This window comes from Microcebus murinus, chromosome 3 (genome assembly GCF_040939455.1).
Source record: "Microcebus murinus isolate Inina chromosome 3, M.murinus_Inina_mat1.0, whole genome shotgun sequence".
Taxonomy (NCBI): domain Eukaryota; kingdom Metazoa; phylum Chordata; class Mammalia; order Primates; family Cheirogaleidae; genus Microcebus; species Microcebus murinus.
In genome coordinates this window covers 101,245,802-101,266,649 of record NC_134106.1, presented here as the reverse complement: position 1 = coordinate 101,266,649, position 20,848 = coordinate 101,245,802, and the positions used below count along the sequence as shown (strand labels likewise).

Sequence of the window (20,848 nt, the reverse complement as noted above, 5' to 3'; positions counted from 1 at the left end):
TTATCAAATCATATATTTTCTACCTTTTTAATATATACTTAATTGTTTGATACATGCGGGTTGGATTAGTATTAGCAGATTACAGATTAATTTTATTTTCCTATTAAATAACTTCATTAAACAGAAAAGTTTGTGTATGAGGGCTAATGAAATTATTTCTAATTTTAAAACATAATTCTTATTTTTTCCCAGGCTACACATTAGAGCTGTATGCATACATTCACACAGTTTAAGGACAGAATATCATGCCTTCCATCACATCTCTGGCTTCATAAATAACATAAGTTTAGTTACATAGAATGTCATTTTATTGCAAATTGAGTAATGAAAAATAGCATTGTTACCTTGTTTAATACTTATAAAATTAATTATATCAGATCTACCTCAATGCAAATCTGACTGCTTTTTAGTAATTTATTTTATATGATGCATACCATAATTTATTCCTTAGTGGTTTCTATAATATTCTCCAAAATGAATATTAAGACACTTACTTAAATTGAAAAATAAAGTCACAATATTAATCACAAGAATTATATCTAATTTGCCTGATTGATTTGAAAATTAGGTTATATGATGGAATTTCTCATCAGTTGAATGAGCCAAATATGCAGCTCATTTTGACAAAATTTTATTTAAGGTACACAGCAAGATAAAAGCATTAATGTAGTTCTGCTATAAAAGATGTGTGGAAATAAAACTTGATTTTCTCAACTTTTTCTGAGACAGTATTAACAAAGTGCATCAAAGTAAAAGCATAATTAAAATAAATAAATAATAGTTTTAGTATACTTCACAGAAGGAGACATTAATGACCAAACAGCAAGTCCTTTCTCAAGTTGGATAGTTTCCAATTATTTGCTTTCAACAAAATTGGAGGACGACCTAATCAAAATAACAGATCTTAAGAATTATCTTGTGTTTACGGCATACAGTTCAGAAGGAGTTCAAAGAATTGATTGTCAGAGCTTTAAGAAAACTGTTTTCCTTTCCATCTACTTATTTATGTGAAAGTGTTCTTAGTGTTCACATCTATGAAAATGAAAAACAAGATCGAATGGTTCTAAACTCCATCTCTTTCTGGTGGTACGTAATAAGCATTTGTGAATGTATGAACTAGATGGAAGTAGACATCTCCACCATCTCATTGGGATGCATTAAAAATTACCTTTGACCCGGCGCGGTGGCTCATGCCTGTAATCCTAGCACTCTGGGAGGCTGAGGCAGGAGGATTGCTTGAGCTCTGGAGTTTGAGACCAGACTGAGCCAGAGCGAGACCCCATTTCTACTATAAATAGAACAAAATTAGCCAAACAACTAAAAATAGAAAAAATTAGCCAGGCACGGTGGCGCGTGCCTGTAGTCCCAGCTACCTGGGATGCTGAGGCAGGAGGATCGCTTGAGCCCAGGAGTTTGAGGTTGCTGTGAGCTAGGCTGACGCCACAGCACTCTAGCCTGGGCAACAGAGTGAGACTCTGTCTCAAAAAAAAAAATTACTTTTAATATATTGTATATAAAAAGTTGTTTTGTTTAATTGTGTGCTTCTAATAACTTGTGATACTTAAATACAGAAGAATGGATATATATTTTTTCATTTAAAGCCTAGTGGTCAGAGATTTTTAAAAAGTTAGACTCATATATGTCTTAGAATGATTGACAAAAGAATTTAATGCATAAAAAAATTAAGATTGTATTTTGAGGTGAAGAAAAACAGAAATAGCAGTTCAAGGAGATGCAAGAACAATGTAGGATTTCTGACTATGAAAGAAAAGCTGGTTTGTGTATTTTTTTTTTTTTTTTTGAGACAGAGTCTCGCTGTGTTGTCCAGGCTAGAGTGAGTGCCGTGGCGTCAGCCTAGCTCACAGCAACCTCAAACTCCTGGACTCAAGCAGTCCTGCTGCCTCAGCCTCCCAAGTAGCTGGGACTACAGGCATGCGCCACCATGCCCGACTAATTTTTTGTATATATATTTTTAGTTGGTTAATTAATTTCTTTCTATTTTTAGTAGAGACGGGGGGGGGGGTGTCTCACTCAGGCTGGTTTTGAACTCCCGACCTTGAGCAATCCACCCGCCTGGGCCTCCCAGAGTGCTCGGATTACAGGCGTGAGCCACTGTGTCCAGCCTGGTTTGTGTATTTTTAAAACGGGCGATGGTGGCAGCCAACTGCAGTAGCGGCGGTAGGGATTTCATGGGATTGGTTTACGACAGCGATGCAACTGTTTTATTTTCAGGTATCAATTTTTATAATGTATTGGGAATCTTTCGCAATCATTTAATCTTAAATAGAAATGATAAACTAAAGTGTAGGCAAATTAGGAATGTGTGAGGAAGTAGGGTTTTCAAAGTTCTTTTTTTGAAAGTAGTAGAGTAAAAGTTTCTGAATGCGGCCCACTTGGTTTCTGAGAGTGACGTTAGCAGGTCTGCAAAAGCAAATGGCCGCCCCTGACCTTCGCAGCTCAGCGCCCCATGGCTTGGTTTGTCCTAGACCCTGAGCTCAGAGGGCCCCACTCAGGCTCGCTGCAGGAAAGAGAGTGCTCAGATCCACAGGGCATGGACAGGCAACACCGCTCTTCAGCCCACTTTGCTCCATTTTATTAAAGCCGACTCTTTTCTCAAAGTGTATTTATCAAAAACACACATACTATTCACTGTCCACCAGCACTGTTCTAATTGCCTTGCAAATATTAACTTATGTAAGCATCAAAAGAACCCTATGAGGTAGGTACTGATGTTATCCCCATTTAATCAATAAGGAACCTGAGGCACAGAGAGATTAAGTAACTTGCTAAAAGTCACACAGCTAATAAATAGTGGAACCAGGACTTCTTATACATTGATGTCTCTTTTTTTTTTAAGGGAGCAGAAAGACATTATTGTATTCTCTATCCTCAGACTTCTTTCCCCCCAACGTGCCCTAGCAGTTCCAGCTCCTGTTTCGATACCCAACACTTGCCTGGCTTACACGTAGATTGGATTCACCTGTGGGGACCCTAGGAGTCCAGTGCGGCATTGAGATGCAGCTGGGGTTGACTTTCAATGGCTTGTTCATTGACATCGGTGTTCACAGCCTGCAGATCATCGCACAAATGTTTCTATTCAGAAGCCGAGGTGGAGACGGAGGAAGGCGGGGGTGACTAGTATTGCAGGTTGCTAGTAAAAGACCTCGGTACCTCGGTAAGCATCGAACCATCCCAAGAAATTATTTTTCCTGGCCTCCTCCATATAATCTCGTAATTCCAATTTCAGATGTTTGGAGTGGGCAAAATGCTCTTATGGTTTCCCGTGCAGCAATGAGGAAGACACATTACCCCGACAGTGCAGTCAGTGAGGAGAGAAACCGTTTTCCTGCCATTGTCTTCCCAACGACTTCCACTGAGTTTGCCATCTGCCACAGGCAGGGGGTGTCAGAAGAGGTGGCAAAAATACCTTCAGATGTTTGCCACTTGGCAAAAGAAAAACCACTCTTAATACAGCCCTGTAGGGGTTGGCTGAGAGAATAATCTCCCCTCCCCCCAAAACAACATAACTAAAAAAAAGTCCTGCATTTATAGATAGATTGGTGCCTGTTGCTGTGCTTTCTGGCAAACTATAATTACTCCTGGGCAACTCTGGACCTTTCATTGTCCTTAATACTGTTATAGGACACGTCGGAACTCTCAGCCAATCCCCACATCCTGGAGGTGCCCCCATGCCCATGCCAACCTGTTATGGGAACTGACAAGTGTTCTGTCCTTAGACCAACATTTTACTCAGCCTCCTCGGAGTCCTCTGCTTGACTGGCCTGACCTTGAACTCCCCTCTCTGTCCTTGTAGAATCTAGTTTGAACATGAATCCTGCTAAGTCAGTTTAGGAAAATCCCCTCCCCTTGCTATCTGGTGACCACCCTCGTGACAGCCTAGCACTCCGGCTTGCCGTCAGCAGAAGTCCTATCAAGTCAGTTTAGCCAGAAACCCCTCATCCTGGACTGTCCCTCTTAGTAATTTTCCATCCACTCACCCCCAGCCTGCTCCTTGGCTATAAATCCCCTCTGACTGTCGGGGTGTGAGTTGAGTCTGATCTCACTGCCCCACTGCAAGAGCCCCTTGGCCGTGGCCCCCCTTGAAGACAGTCTGCCCTACCGTCTCTCGCGAGTGTTTGGATACGTTTTTCTTTAACAGGACAAACCATCGTGGGTTATGAGTCCTGGTAAGAAGGGTTCTGGGATGAGCCAGGTCCTACCCCACCACTGATGAGACTTAAATCTCTTAGAAAATGTTCCCGAAGCCTCATTTCCAGCCCCGCCTCCAAAGAGTAAATAGCCTTCGAGTTGAACGAGTTGTTGGGAGAATCAAAAGATAGAACTAGAGTGAAGAACAAACTCTGGTGTTACTTCTGTAGTCACTTAAGCAAAAAAAAAAAAAAATAAAAAAAAAAAAAAACAAAAAACAAACTCTGGTGTTAAAGGAGCTACACGAATGCCAGGCACCAGGACTGGCATTAGAGAGCCGCATCTGCAAGTGAAGGTGCGGACAATTGGTGACATAAACTCTATAGGTCTTCTCTGAGAGAGAATGGCCTGAAAAGTGAAAAATGTTTTCGGTCTCTTCAACCCCCACCCCCACACCCTTTTTGAGAACGGAAACCTACCTCCCTGTCTCAGTGGTGGGGGGGGGGGCGGGAGGGTCCTTGTCCTTCAGGAGGGATTCCAGGGGCACTGTTGTCACAGGAGATGACAGCTCCATGCCTGTCACCGCCCCTGAAGACCTTCCAGTGGGACAAGAGGCGGAGGCGGAGGACAGTGACATTGATGATCCTGACCGCGCGTGGGCCTAGGCTAACGTGTGTCTCTCAGTTTTCAACGAAAAAGTAAAAAAAAAATAAAATAAAAATTGAAAAAGTACAAGAAAGCTTATAGGATAAGAATATAAAGAAATAACATTTTTTTGTACAGCTGTACAATGTGTTTGTGTTTTGAGCTGTGCCATTACAAAAGAGTCAAAATTTTAAAAAATAGAAAAGTTTCACAAGTAAAAAAGTTACGGTATGCTAAGTTAATTTATTATTGAAGAAACAAATGAAAAAAATAAATTTGGTGTAGCCCAAGTGTACAGTGTTGATGAAGTCTACAGTAGCGTGCCGTAATGTCCTAGACCTTCACATTCTCTCACCACCCACCCACTGACTCACCCAGAGCGACTTCCAGTCCTGCAGGTTCCATTCATGGTAAGTGCTCTATACAGGTGTACCATTTTTTATCTTTTATATGGTATTTCTATTGTACCTTTTCTGTGTTTAGATATGTTTGGATACACAAATACTTTCCATTGTGTTCCAGTTGCCTACAGTATTCGGGACAGTAACTTGCTGCACAGGTTTGTAGCCTGGGAGCAATAGGCTGTACCAAACGGCGGAAGTGTGTAGAGGCCAGACCATCTGTTTGTGTAAGTCCACTCTGATGTTGGCACAACAGAATCACCTAACGATGCACTTCTCAGAAGTATCCCTGTGTTAAGTGACACAGGACTATAATAAAAAGTTGAGAGATTAAGTAAGGGAAGGGAGAGAAGATATGCTTTGTGGTCTAACGATAGAGAGAGAGAGATGGAGGCTGTAGAATTGCATACGGAAGAATTTAGGAATTACAAGTGTTCCAGAGTGTTATGAATTTGTCCTCTTTAATTTTGTTTTGAAAAATGCAAATCAGAGGTTAAAATACTTTTTGAAGTTTCCTTTAATTATTTAGACTGTGCTTCTTTGGACTTGTGCTAACACGGGACTGACCGTGCAGAGTTACAGTGAAAAAGAGCTTCAGGAGAATCAGGAGAGAAACCTTCGCGATAATTAAAACCACATTTTTCTGTTGATAGATAACTTTTTAGGGCTTCAGAGCAGGGATGGTTGCTGGGCATGTTGGGCTGTTTTTGTAAGGAGGAAAATGAGGCGAAAATAGAGGATGTAATCTCAGAATATTTGAGTTCAAATTCCCATCTTGGCCTGCGCCCCAAGAACGCCTGATTTATGTGGTCAATACTGAGCCTATTTCCACATCACGCTGGTTTTGAAGCTCAGATGAGACCTTGGAAGCTCATCCATTCCAGCGTGTTCCACATTATAGATACTTGATAAATGCTTCTTATTAATTAGGAATTATAGATTAAATGTAAATGTGTTTTTGAAGTAAATCGGCCCGAAAATGTTTTTAAATGAGTGTAACACATTAGAAATGCATGCATTATTTTGAATCCACTTATAAGTTAGTTCAAAAATATATGAGGGATATTTGATCAGTCTTTTTTAAAAATTAGGTCGCACAAATGTGTTTTTATGAAATTACTTTGAATTCCGGTAATGCTAAGTCCTTTCCGCCTCTCCCCACCTTCAGCATAGAAAGGTGCTTCTATAGTGTCATTTACTCACTAAACAAGTATTTGAGGCCTTACTCCATGCACAGCAGTATGTCTGACTTGGTAAAATGCTAATTCCTGACTACTGGATAGGGCCCTTGTAGTTTACAAAGTGCTTCCACAAGCACTATTTCATCTGAGCCACACAATACAGGCAAAATACATGTTTTCTGCTTTTCTTTTTCTTTTTTTCTTTTTTTTTTTTTTGAGACAGAGTCTCGCTTTGTTGCCCAGGCTAGAGTGAGTGCCATGACATCAGCCTAGCTCACAGCAACCTCAAACTCCTGGGCTCAAGCAATCCTACTGCCTCAGCCTCCCGAGTAGCTGGGACTACAGGCATGCGCCACCATGCCCGGCTAATTTTTTCTATATATATTAGTTGGCCAATTAAGTTCTTTCTATTTATAGTAGAGACAGGGTCTCGCTCTTGCTCAGGCTGGTTTTGAACTCCTGACCTCGAGCAATCCGCCTGCCTCGGCCTCCCAGAGTGCTAGGATTACAGGTGTGAGCCACCGCACCCGGCCTTCTGCTTTTCTTTATGAACAAGAGTACAAAGTACTTAAATGTCTTAAGATTCCACATCTAATAAGTGGTAGAGGAAGCATTTGAATCGCTGAAAACTTGACCTTAGACTTTACCTCTAGAATGATGAGAAAATACATTTTTGTTGTTTAAGCCACTCAAGCCTAGTGGATAATACCTCATGGCACCAATCTCATTCTGGTACTGGAAACATCAATGGCTCCCACTGGCCATAAATAAGGTCTAATTCCTTGGCATGATGTTTAGTATTTAGGACTCTCATGGCTCCATCTCCAGTCACTTATCTCACTTTATCAGAACTTATTTTTATGCCCCTGGTATCATTTCTTCTCCTTTGGTGGTATTTCCTTCCTATCTCTAGGATATTTTAGGGTATTACTGGGTCTTCAAGGCACAGATTAAATACCACCATCCTCCTGACCTTCCACACTCACTTTGCTTCTAAGTAATCTTCCTTGAGGTTAGAAGAACACACAGCCTTTGGAGGTGCACGACCTGGGTTCTGAATTCTAGCTCTACTCCTTATGAGCTGTGTGACCTTGGGCAAGTTACTTAACCTCTCCTAGCCTCATTCCCTCCCCCATGCATAGGAATAACAGTAGTGCCATTACACTGAAGTTGGGAGGAATAAACAGAATGCCTGCAAAGCCCATAGTGAGTGTCCCTCCTCTTCCAGCAGTGTAAGTGTCCAGTGTATACGTTTTATTTTCTTACTATTCAACCTTTATTATTATTTTTAAGTAATTCTTATTTTAATGTAATTCTTTTTCTTATTTCTTAAAAGTTTCATAATGTTTTATCTGTGCCAATGTGACAGCACTTGGGTCTTTTTATTTAAAAAATTGAAAAACTGAAACTACTGATTATAGATGTAACGCTTGTGTATTGCAAGACTTTCATAAAAAACAGAAAAAGTAAAGAAGGAAATAAAATCATTTATACTCCTGCCATCTAGCCTACTACTGTTAACATTTTGGTGTATCTCCTTCCATCTTTTTTCTAGGTGTAGACACATGATTTTGAAACAAAAATGTGACTGTGTTAAACACACTACTGTGTAAAGTACCTTTTCATAAAGGTAGATATCTGTTCATATTAACAAATATAATCTGCTTCAGAGGTTCACACTGATGGCTTGTTCTGATCAGTCTATAGGTATATTTTCTTCAGTTTGCATAGTGTTAAAAAATTCAGCCAACTTAAAAAAATTCAGGATATTTTACAGAAAAATCACATTCTCCTGCATTGGAAACTCTGAAGCTCCTGCCATGCTTGGCCTGTGTTCAGGAAGCGAGGTACTTGCTGGAACTTAGTAGTGCTTTCACCTGTGTTCACAGCCCACGTAGAACTCTGGTCTACAATGCCCTTCATAATGGACACATAGCATTGTCTGCTTATTATGGCTATTTCTATTTGTGAACACATCTATTCTCAACTAGAAGAAGCAATTTGAAGGCAGAGCCTACTTTATCTTTTAACTGTTAGGCCCACAATGCTATGGGCTGAATATTTTCATCCCCCCAAATTCACACATTGAAATCCTAATTCCCAAGGTGTTGGGAGGTGGGGCTTTGGGAGGTGATTAGATTATAAGGGTGACACCCTCATGAATGGTGTTAGTACTTTTATAAAAGAGGACCCAGAAAGACCCCTTGCTCCTTCCACTCTGTGAGGACACAGCTAGACAATGCCATCTATGAACCAGGAGGAAGGCCCTCTCCAGACATTGAATCTGCCAACATCTTGATCTTGGATTTCCCAGCCTCCAGAGCTGTGAGAAATACATTTCTGTTGTTTATAAATTATTCAGATGATGGCATTTTGTTGTAGCTGCCCACATGGACTCAACCAAGCCCTCAGTGCCTCCCACTGTCTAAGATCTTAATGATGACATTACATAAGTACTCGAATGAATGGATGCATTTGTGACAGTTCACCTATTCACACTATGAAGTGTATGGAGGATCGTGGACCCCACCCGCCCCAGAGCATTGGGCCTTTTCTGTCCCTTGCAGTGGCCCCAACAGCTGCGTGGACAGTGGGGCTCCATCCACATTGGTAACGCTGGGGAGTCTGGCATGGTTCTTCCTGGGGGAGCCTTAAAAACTTCCAAAAGGCAACACACAGTAATCCCCTCACTTCCCACCCGAACGCGGCCAGCTCTCAGGCGGAAGATGGCAGCTCTGGAGTAGCACCACTCGGCCCTTCAAAGCAGCTAACAGTGGGAGAGAATAAAGCAAAAATAAATCTGTCCTCATCTACCCGTCCGTGGCTGTGCTTGCTTTTTCGTTTCTTTTCACTGTCTTCTAAGCACCGTGAGCGTTCTTGGCGCCACAGGATGTGCTCTGCCCGGGTCCCTGGTGGGCGTTGGTGCTTAAATTAGAAGCTGGATCCCAGGGACAGCTGGAAAGCTCCCTTGCTGCTCCACCCTTCACGCCGCACGTGAGGCCCAACCACAAGACAGGAGGCGAGTCCTGTAGGCCTACACACAAGTCTTGGCTTCCACAATCCAGTCCTCCAAACTTTGGGCTTATGTAACTTATTTGTTTATTTTTAAGCCAGCCCTGTCCAAGTTGAGAACATCTAAGACTCTTTTAGAGGAAATTTGGAACCCAATGTTATCATTAACTAAATCGACAAGCAATGGTTCTGTAAAAATACCAAGCGGCACAGTTCTGAGGACTTTTATCATCGTGTTCCTGGTGGAATTACATTGCATTGTGGTTTCTCAAAATTGTTCCTAGGATTTTGCCTCTCTCTCTCTGTGTGTCTCTCTCTCTTTCCCTCTCTCTCTCATAAGCCAAGGCCTGAGTCTAATGGGGTGTGGGGCTTTCTGCTGTGTAGGAGCTCCCTCCATTTGATGAGGAGCCATGGAGTCCTTGTTCTAGAATTGACTCTACTGGTTCTCCAACTGGTCAGAGCATGGTAAAACAGAAAACGTTATAAGACACATATCTTTGGGTCATATCAGATGTCAGTTTAGATTAGATTCTACTAGACATGAAGGAACAGATGCCAAGGGTCTACACACGCAATGTGTGTGTAGGAGATGTTCACTGCTATGTTATTTCTATTAGGAAAAGCATCAGACACAATCTAAATGTTCAGCAAAAAGAGAATAGTTAAATAAATTATGACCATTTTCAATGTAACCATTAAAGATTCATCAAAGTCATAAAGATTCTTTGAGAGTCTTTAATGATGTGAGGGAAGTATTCATGATTTGTTAGATTTTTTAAAAAGTGGAGCAAAACGTTACATATGATGCACGAGCCTGATTATGTTTATCACAAGTGCAGAGACACTTAGGAAACACACCACAGTTTTAGGAAAGGTTATATCTCTGCATGATGGAATTATGGGTCATTTTTATTGTTTTCTTTTTACATTATGGCACTTTCGAATTTTTCTACAGTGAACATTTATTACTTCTATCATCAGAAAATAAAATGATTATAAGGTGGCTGATTTTCCTGTTGGTGGCAGATTTGGGTTCACGTTATCTGTAGATGCTATTTTCCTTGGTCCTTACTTATCCTCCACTCTCCCATAGCTCCTTCCTTAAGGGTCTGGGCGAAGAGGCTGGGATTTAAGATAAGAAGGACAAAATGCTCCCTTTTGGGGACCCAAAGTCTTAGGGGTGTATATGAGCTGCACATTCTGTCCAGATTGCTGTGTGCAAACTCAGAGGGCTTCACGAATCTAAGAAGAAACTAGGCTGAAGGAAACTTTGCATCTACTGATTTATCCCCTCTTCAGACAAGAAAGCGTTCTAGTCGGATACTTCTTCCCTCCTTCTATTACTGCAGCCTCTGCTCCCCTAAAAGAATGTTGACCGAAGTTCAGAGAGACATCTTCACGGTCTGGAGATGCAGCCTGGTTCAAGCAAGGTGACCAGGCTGCACACGCCGAGCTCTGGGTCTGTCCAGCCAAGAGAGGCCTGGCCGACTACTTGGGCTGCCAACTCCTTCAGTCCTTGTGGGTTTCCTCCATGTGTTAAATGAATGTAATACGACTCGAAGCTTCTCTTGGAGCTGTGTCTTATATGACCTCATCTGCCACTGCCCGTACATGTGAGGGTGAAGTCCCCCCTCTGAGTGCTGAAGCGTGGTGTTGAAGGGGGACTGGAGCTAGGAGTGAGGATTAAGTCTTTTCTGAAGAGTGTTTACAGCAGTGGAGCAATCTTATTTACCAGTCATGGCAATAATTCAATTCAATTACATCCACCAACTGTTTATCGAGTGATTCGCTGCATTGGAAGAGACACGTCCAGGAATCTCCCCAGACTCAGAGAATGCCTCGGTTTCCTCCTGCAGCATCCCACCCATCCCTTGACTTTAAGGCTTGGATGCCTGTGGGTGTCGGGGAACCAACACTGGTCTTAAAATCACTGGGTCTAGTAGAAAATCTCCTCTCTGCTCTGCCACCCACCAGCCCTGCGGCTTCAGGCAAGTTGCTTCATCTCCCTAAGTTTCATTTCCCCACCATTGAAATAGGGATAACAAAGACAACTTCAGGGGGTTGTTCTTGAGCACGGGTGCCAGATTTAGCAACTAAAAGTACAGACACTCAGTTAAATTGCAATGTCCCGTGACATACTTACACTAAAAACATTATTTGTTGTTTATCGGACATTCCAGCTGAGCCGAGTGTCCTGCACATTATTTGATGACTCTACTCTTGAGGCTGAAATGAAGGGATTTACCTGCGAGCCCTGCCCATGGCTCATTGACTGCACTGTTCTCCAGACCTTCCTCTCAGGGCGGGTCCCGCCAGGTGATGAACACCTTCCCCTTCCACAGCAGAGGGAAGGAAGACCGAGCAGACTGGTGGAGGGAAGGTCGTGGTGCTCAGGCCGGGAAGGACGTTTCCATGAGAACAGTACGAGAGCACCAGACAGACGGCTGGCACGGGGCTAAGCCTCTGCCTGAGGGACATCTTTAAAGACCTCAGCAAACTGTGCCTTTAACACACCCTGTTGGCTCTATGTAAGCCTGTCAGTGGGGGTGACACCACAGGGCCAGCAGGAGCCTCAGTGGGGCCACCGACCCCAGGGAAACCCCACCTAGCCACCGGCATTCCATTGGCTTCAAAATCCACTGCTGTGCACATTAGCTATAGTTCCCAGAGGTATTTTACAAAAAAGGGGTTAAGGTAACTGGGTGCTCAGAGACCTCACTGCAACTTGGAGGAAATTTGGGTGTGAACCGACACAGGGCTATGTTTTGCTCCTTTTTCTGTTTTTCTGCTCCCTTTTTGTGGTTCCTCCCTGCCACCTCCCCCAAACTCGAATCTCTTCTAGCTTAAGCTCCCCAAGCTCGTGGGGTGGAGGCGGACAGGTGGCAGGCCCGCGCTCTGGCGTTATGTGCATCCCAAACGGCCCGGGAGCCCTCAGAACCGCAGGGTATAATTTTCCTCCATCTGAATTCCAGGCGAGAAGCTCAGCTGTCTGTTGGCTTCAGGGAATTTTTCCACCGGGATTGACTCTGGGGCCAAGAAAGCATGGGTCTGAAGAAGGCATTCTTTTCTGCTGTGCAGATGCATATTCCCTTTCGTTCGGGCATTAGAAAATGCTGCCTTTACCCAGAGTCATAGATGGAAGTTTTGAATTTCATTACAATGAGAAAACACCTGAAGAGAGACCATCACACATGCCCTAACCTCTGTCATGTTTTTTCTCCATATTCCTTTCCCATCTAGTATTTACTGGCTTTCTTTAAGTGAATTCACGTTCTAAAATTTTTTTCTTTCACCCTAAGCAACAATATCTATGAAATCTAGAGTTTGATGTGTCATATATATATTATTTCTCCTCTAATATCTGAAGGTAGATATTTGCTATGCAAAGTTTTAAAATGCACTTCTTTGTATCACTTAAAACGGTCTTTTGGAAACGCAGCTTTCTTGCATGAAGTTATTTGGAGCCAGGGATTCCTGCCTTATCGTTCAGTTAACAGTAGCCAGATTTGAGCGAGTTTACCCCATGTTGGGCACTGGACAAGGTCCTCCCAGGAGTTCTGTACAAAGAGGCATTTTCATTGGCCCCATTCTCCAGATAAGGAAGCAGACTTAGGTAAAGGAAAGGTCGTTATCACTAGTAAGAAAAAGCCGGATTCAAACCCGAGCAGTCTTCAGTTCAGAGTCCACGCAAGCATATCTCTCTCTAACCTCTTGGGGAAAAACGGTATTGATACCACCACTTGCCGGGGAAAAAAAGCAAGAATGAGTTCTCTCAGTACTAAACGGTACTAAATGGAGTCTTTCCCAGAACTCCTAATGCATTGCATGCACTTCCCAACTTGCAGAGGGTTCGATTCCACTAGTTCATTTAAAGGCAATTTCCCAGTTTCTTTCCCCAGGGCTTCCTGTGGTCCCTTGTACACCCCTCTCCTATTACACTCATCGCTTTGTGTGTTAGTTACTTACACACCTCTCTCCTGCACAGGGCTCAGGGCTCCAGGGTAGGGACCTTGCCTTATTTATTTTGATATCCCCAGTGCCCAGCCCAGTGCCCAGCCCATGGAGACACGGGGCGTGCGTAAGTATACATGCGTTGTATTAAATTACAAGTCATTTGTTTGGAACTCAGCACGCATTTCCCCAAAGAAATGCGTTGCAAATGGGAGTAGAAGCGTTGTGTTTCCAGCCAGCCCACAGAAGTTTATTTAACCCAGCTCATAAGAGTACCAAGAAGTTCTCTGGAGCTGAGGGTGGGACAGAGGTGGGTGGGTGGGTGAGGGAGATAGAAATCTTCCTTCCCCTTTCCTGGGTATAGGATTAGACCTAGACGAATTCTATGTAGGTCAGAGTTCATCGGTGACTACCTCCAGATGGCCCTTTTTTCTACATCTCCCACCCATGGGCATCACTGTCTCCAAACTTCATACTCAAATCCCATTGTGGTTCTTCACCCCAGCTCTTTTCCCAGATAACCCACCTGCCCTGCCTCCATCAATGTTCCAATTTTGGAATTGGAGTATGGCTGAGATCAGTTGATTTTCAGGAGGAAAATTATGTGATGGAGTTAATTCTTGCTAATTTGTGAATGGTCTCTCCCCAGAGCCCTTCACTGGCCTCCCACCTCCCGTGCCAGGAACATGACTGTTTAGCACAGTGGTTAAGACTGTGGGATTGAGACGGATCTGGCTTTGAGTCCTGCTTCTACCTCCAAGTTATGTGGCCTGGGCAGAGTAATGTCATTTCTTTAAACCTCAGTTCTCCCATCTGTAAAATGGGAATAATTGTAATTATAAAGAGAGCTAGTACTTTTATAATACTTCTCTGTGTTATATCATATATCAGGTGCAGTTCTAAGGACTTTTTATTTATTGATTCACATTCTCTTCCTTGCAACCAACTGCATAAGGTAGATATTCTTAACTATTGTCAAGGAGAGTAATGTTCCAAAAGAGATTTCTAATGGTAAATTGAAATTAATTATTATTTATTCCCTGCTTTCCTTCTTCCAAAAAGGCTTTGAGACAAGAATTTCTGGCAGAGGGGACGAGAGCGGACAGTCATTCCCAGGAGATTTTTCAAGGCAGAGAGAGTGGAGGCTGCTGCCAGATCTCCCGTGGCTGAAATTTATGCCAAGAGTCCGTTCCCTTATGCGGTTCCTGTTTCCACAATTTCTTCCCTTCCTCTGCCTCTGAATGTGCGGAATCTGCGAGTGGTCCAAGATTTTTTTTCCTACCCCTTTCTTTCTTTTTAGTTTTTTTCACACAGCCCATGGCAGCTGCAGGGTGGCAGAAGCTGGCGGATGGTGGCAGCTGTTTGTTTGCATGGGACCTCTGTAGTCTTTCTTTGTGAGTCAGGGGCTGTCTGTGTGGATCACAGGCCACCACCTGGCAAGACATTTAGTTCCATCTATGTTGTTGAGATGTTTCCTGGATGACATCATAAATGCACAGGGTGGAAGGAGCTTCAGGAGGTGGATTTCCAGCCCCTCACTGCCCTCCAGCCCTACACTGAAACGCACTCAGGCAATTTTATCCTCCAGCTCAGCTTAGCAGACGGTTTTGGATTTATGCTCCAGTACTTCCCACCTACCAGATGCAGAGATCCTAAAGCCAGTGGGTATACACAGGGACAGACTTAATAGTGTAGTCCTGGTGACCACCGGGCTTGCCGATGGCAGACTGGGGACAGGCTCACTTCTTGGAACCCCTGCCCTGTGGTGTCCTTTTGAAGAGATAACTTCACTTCTCTGGGCCTCAGTTTCCTCTTCTGGCACATAAGGAGGGTGGGCTGCACTATACTTCCTCTGAGCTGTAGGGCCCTGATTGTCTGATGAGCTACCTGGGAGACATGGCTAAAAATTTCTTGTTTCAATTTTTTTTGTTGTTGTTCTTAGGACTTCTGAAAATATTCCTAGTATGGTGATACCTGTATACCATACAGTGACATGTCTATGTATTAGCCTAGATGACTAGCTTTCAAAGAGTTAGTAGCAATGATATCCTATTTTTATATGACATTTATATTTAAGGGCTATTTCATATGAACCTTAAAATAAAAATAAGAAGGGAAATTGTACTTGTTTTTACATGTGAAGAGCTTCAGGATGAATGAGCCTAACAATATCTTTAAAAGTATTTTCATGATTTTCATAGTTACTAAATGGAAGAGTCATGATCCAAATGCATGTCCTTTGACCCAAAGTCCAGTGCTTAATCCATGAGGTCACATATTAATATAAACCACCACCACTACCACCCAAAACAACAGCTACTCCGATGGACTTTCTGCTATATACTGGGCCCCTTACCAGGTGCTCTGCATACGACGTCTCTAATCCTTGAAGCAACGTTGCAAGGGAGGTATTATCATCCTCAGTTTAGAGATGGGAAAAATTGAAGTTTTGAAAAATAAAACATTAAGATTTGCTTGATGTCTAATGTGCACTAAAGGCAAAATTCAAATCCAAGCCCATTCTTTTGATAGTGCTGCCTTTGCTTTTTTTTTTTTTTTTTTTTTGGGACAGAGTCTCACTTTGTTGCCCAGGCTAGAGTGAGTGCCGTGGCATCAGCCTAGCACACAGCAACCTCAAACTCCTGGGCTCAAGCGATCCTGCTGCCTCAGCCTCCCGAGTAGCTGGGACTACAGGCATGCGCAACTATGCCCGGCTAATTTTTTCTATATATATTAGTTGGCCAATTAATTTCTTTCTATTTATAGTAGAGATGGGGTCTCGCTCTTGCTCAGGCTGGTTTTGAACTCCTGACCTCAAGCGATCCGCCCGCCTCGGCCTCCCAGAGTGCTAGGATTACAGGCGTGAACCACCGCGCCCGGCCTGCCTTTGCTTTTTTTTTTTATGTTTTATTTATTTTTTTGAGACAGAGTCTCACTTTGTTGCCTAGGCTAGAGTGAGTGCCGTGGCGTCCTAGCTCACAGCAACCTCAATATCCTGGGCTCAAGTGATCCTACTGCCTCAGCCTCCCGAGTAGCTGGGACTACAGGCATGTGCCACCATGCCCAGCTAATTTTTTGTGTATATATATATTTTAGTTGGTCAATTAATTTCTTTCTATTTTTAGTAGAGACGGGGTCTCGCTCTTGCTCAGGCTGGTTTCGAACTCCTGACCTCGAGCAATCCACCCGCCTCGGCCTCCCAGAGTGCTAGGATTACAGGTGTGAGCTACCCACCCAGCCTGCCTTTTGCTTAAATATGCATCACCTAAAACGAGAGACAATAAAGTTTATTTTTATTTTATTTTATTTTTTGAGACAGAGTCTCACTCTGTTGCCTGGGCTAGAGTGCTGTGGCGTCAGCCTAGCTCACAACAACCTCAAACTCCTGGGCTCAAGCAATCCTCCTGCCTCAGCCTCTCCAGTAGCTGGACTACAGGCATGTGCCACCATGCCTGGCTAATATATATATATATACATAATTAATTTTTTTAGTTGTCCAGCTAATTTCTTTCTATTTTTTTATTTTTATTTTTATTTATTTATTTTGAGACAGAGTCTCTATTGCCCGGGCTAGAGTGTCATGGCATCAGCCTAGCTCATAGCAACTTGAAACTCCTGGGCTCAAGCAATACTATTGCCTCAGCCTCCCGAGTAGCTGGGACTACAGGCATGTGCCACCATGCCCGGATAATTTTTTATATATATACTTTTAGTTGTCCAGCTAATTTCTTTCTATTTTTTTTTTTTTTTAGTAGAGACGGGGTCTTGCTCTTGCTCAGGTTGGTCTCGAACTCCTGACCTTAACCATCGTCCTGCCTCAGACTTCCAGAGTGCTAGCTAGGATTATAGGCATGAGCTATCATGTTCAGCCCAATGATTTTTTAAGGTCTCATGAATTATTGTTCCATGAAAGTACAGTTAACAAAAATTACTGGGTGATTGAACTTATACCTCACAACTTACAGCCAACCTACACCTCACTCAACTGCCCTTAAATATTCCTCTTATGTATCATTCTGCTTCTTACACTTTCTTTTCTAGTTTTTACTTTCCATTCTTCCAAAGATATTTTTATTGCTTTTTGGGGGGCCTCCCTTTAAAATATATCTACTTCAATTTTAGGAGATGGGCATTTAAAGTGAGCATGGTAGTCTTAGCTAGAACTGGAATGATGTCCAGTAGAAGAATGGGATTCTAGCTTACCTCTGCTTTCCCTCATCCACATTAGAAATCCCAGGATCCTTTTACATTTATTTGTAATCTATTTTCCTGACCATTTTACCTAGCTAACCCTTGCCCATTTCTTATCTGTATACTTCATTTCTTATTTTCAAGTGCTCTAACTTCATCTATGAAATAGGGACAGTGATTCCTGTCCTGTCCATATCTCATAATTTTAGTGATGTTCAATTAAACAATACATAGGGAAAGCACTTTGAAAAGTGTAAAGAACCACGAATGCAAAAGATTACAGTATACTTTGCTTTTGAAAAACCTAAACTTCAGAAAACGGAGCCAAATAATCAGGATTGTTCAGTAAGGCTGAGATTAGGATGCCTGAATGTATTTATTCTTGATCATGTATAATATGTAATAATCATATAAAGTAATTTAATTTGCAATTAAATTATTTTGAAGGAGAGATTTTTGTGCACAACTTAGAGTAATGCCCTTGTCGTACCATAGATGAATATAAGGGCTAGTTCACTATAGTACTGGTGCTTTCTGGGCTACCCTAGCCCCTCTGGTTTCCTTGCCTCTAAACTACTGGTCTCCTAAGAAACTTCACATCGTCTGGAATTGCCGTGAACCTTGTATTAGCCTTCTATTACGGAAGTAATACAAGGTCTCCACATTTTCCAGTGGAAGAACACATTTTTTAATGTTAACTCTTTTTGTGCAGTTCTATGATGATAACGAACTTTTGACATCCACTGAGAAAATAATGACAAGAGAACGTTACAAATTCAGTAAAACTCTTAAATGGACTTACATTTAATTGATCCCAACTGCATCCAAATGCTTCTGGAAAATACACACACATGTCTGCGACATTATTCTACCAGGCATGTTGTGGACATGCAGTAGATATTTGTCAAATGAATGCATGAATAAGAGGGGAGTAAAAATCGGCAGACAGTGCTTGGAGTGTATGTGGATTTGTGACCCTTTTGTCATAGCTCCACTCTCTAGCTCCTGCTTTGAGGGCCAGAGCTCAGAGCTAGAAAACCACTTGTATTATTTCCTAAATACCCAGTATACAGTAGGCACTTAGTAATTGTGTATTGAATGTGTGTATGAATGAGTGAATGCATGAGTGAACGTTATTCTTGTCGCCCAAGTAGATTGCAATTTCGCGGACAGCAAGTATGTAGTGGGCCCTTCTGTGTCCCCAGCTGAGCCCAGGTTGAACCTCGAGGAAGCAGCCTGCTTTTAGATGACAACCTACTTGGTTAGGATCACCTACCAATGAAAGCGTTCCTCGAGGAGCTTATTTAAAGGAAACATCTGAAATGTTAAGTACCCAGAGGGACTATAGATGGCTTTGATGGCAGAGAACTCCTTATGCTTTTCTACAGAGGTGAGTAAAAGAAAGTGGGGAGTTAGAGAAATACAAGGAGACGCGAAAGGCTCCAAGGAGGCGGCCGTGCTGCCGGCCTGAGTTGCACAGAAGAGCATCCTGTCCAGGGAAGGGACCGCACATCCTTTGCAGCCTGGGGGCGGTCTTCTGCTGAGCCATCTACGGCCTCGTCCGAGAGAAGGCGATGTGACCAGAACACGCCCGCGCAGAGATTTAAATGGCAAAGTCCGTGGTTGGCTCGTTCCCCCTTTAGATGGCAGTGGCAAGATGCAATTTACTTATTGCTAAGTCACGGCTTAAAGCACACTGTACATTTCACAGGCAACGTGCGGGAGCACTCACTCACCTCAACAGTGCCGGATGGAGCAGCCCGATCATCTCAGAGAGACTCTCAGTACAGGTTCCTCTTGAAGACTCTGTCATGAAATGCTGTGGAAAGAGCCTCTTCCACCCAAATCTGGGGGCCACTTTGCCTGTGCAGCAAAGGAAGTGAAAATGTCAAAATGAAGAAGAAGAAATTCAACATTCTTTCTAAGGGCAGAAGTGCAGACACAGCCTTTTTGGGGGGGTAGGGGGGGTGGAGGGTTCGGAAGTGCTTTGATTACAGAAGGTGTCTGTAAAGACAAACAAAAATTAATCTTTCTGGTTTCTTGTTTTTCGTTAGCTTATTCTTTCAGAGAACAAAGGCCTGAGTTTTACATAAGAGCAGCCTGGAAAACAAATCACCACGGAAAAAAGGGAAATAAATGACGCTATAGCTGCTTTAGGTGAATTTGGTTTTCTATCATGGTCAGTGGCCACCTCAATATTCCCGACCTCAGTTATTTCTGCTGGCTTCACATCATGGAGTGAATATTTGATTCTCCCAATCCTAGATGGGGCCTTAACCATCGCTTGGTCTGGATTCTGGTCTTGGGGCTCTGAGAGTCACAGTGGCGGATGCGCCACGTTGCAGGCCCGACTAGCTCGTAATGTTATACTCGCTGTGACACTGCACCCTCACGCTGAACCTCCGTGACACAGCTGTGCCCTTCTTAATGTCCCTGTCCCTCTTCCTCTAGACACTGTCAGCCTGATGGGATACTTCCTCTGGAGTGGGGGCCCGGATGCATGAGGACTGGAACGCAGGCTCGGTCCGTAGGCTCGGTCCGTAGGCTGCACAGCCTGCGATGGCTACTAGACCGCACAGTGTGTGACAAAAACGTGCGCTCTGAGCTCGGCTGCCCAAGACGTCCCGGTCCTGCCACTTCATAGCTGTGTGACATTGGCAAGTTACTTAACCTCTCTGTGTCTCAGTCTGTCCATCTGTAAAATGGGGATAATATGGCACCTCTTTCCTAGGATTGCTGGGAAGGTTAAATAGATCAATGCAAGTGAATTGCCTAGAACCGTGCTGGCCAGATGATAGGGACTTGGTAAAAGCTATTATTATAACTGTTATTATTATCATTGTATAGTATGACTACACCTTCTTCACCTGTAGAACAATAGCTGTGTCACAAGATTGTAAAAATGACGCTGACACTGAACATGTGAACAGTCGAAGACAAGGGATGAATAAATTAGCAGTGTGACCTTGGGTGAGACATTTGACCTCTCTGGCCCATTCTAGCTCCTCTTAAGTGACCTCAGGCTGATCATAGACTTCTTGGCCTTGGGATAGTGTGACCTGTCACTATGGACAGGACAAAGCACTTGTCCTGATTTGTCCGGTGCTTTGCGGGTTTTAGCATGGAAAATCCCACATTTTGGGAAACCCCTATCACAGGGAAACTGGGCCAGTTGGTTGCTCTAGGCCCCTGTGACCGTCCTTATGTTCCAGGGGACACTAGCAATCAACCCCTTGGGACTTGAGCTTCTCCATCCTCTGTCCCCAGCCCCATCTCACCATTGGGAGTGGATTGGGGGCATGTGTCGCAGACACTATT

At 43.2% G+C, this 20,848-nt stretch overlaps 1 protein-coding gene across 2 annotated transcripts in view; it reads right to left on the bottom strand.

The window, feature by feature from the left end:
* The window catches only part of RBPJ (recombination signal binding protein for immunoglobulin kappa J region), a 223,378-nt gene extending 203,994 nt beyond the window's left edge, over positions 1-19,384 (bottom strand). For both annotated transcript variants that reach the window (XM_076001151.1, XM_012754614.3), the window contains exon 1: positions 19,267-19,384. Coding sequence is in view for 1 of the 2 variants with exons in the window: in XM_012754614.3 (XP_012610068.1) it covers positions 19,267-19,343 (77 nt within the window). In the remaining variant the exon portion in view is untranslated. The remainder of the gene's footprint in view (positions 1-19,266) is intronic.
* Positions 19,385-20,848: the final 1,464 nt, after the last annotated feature.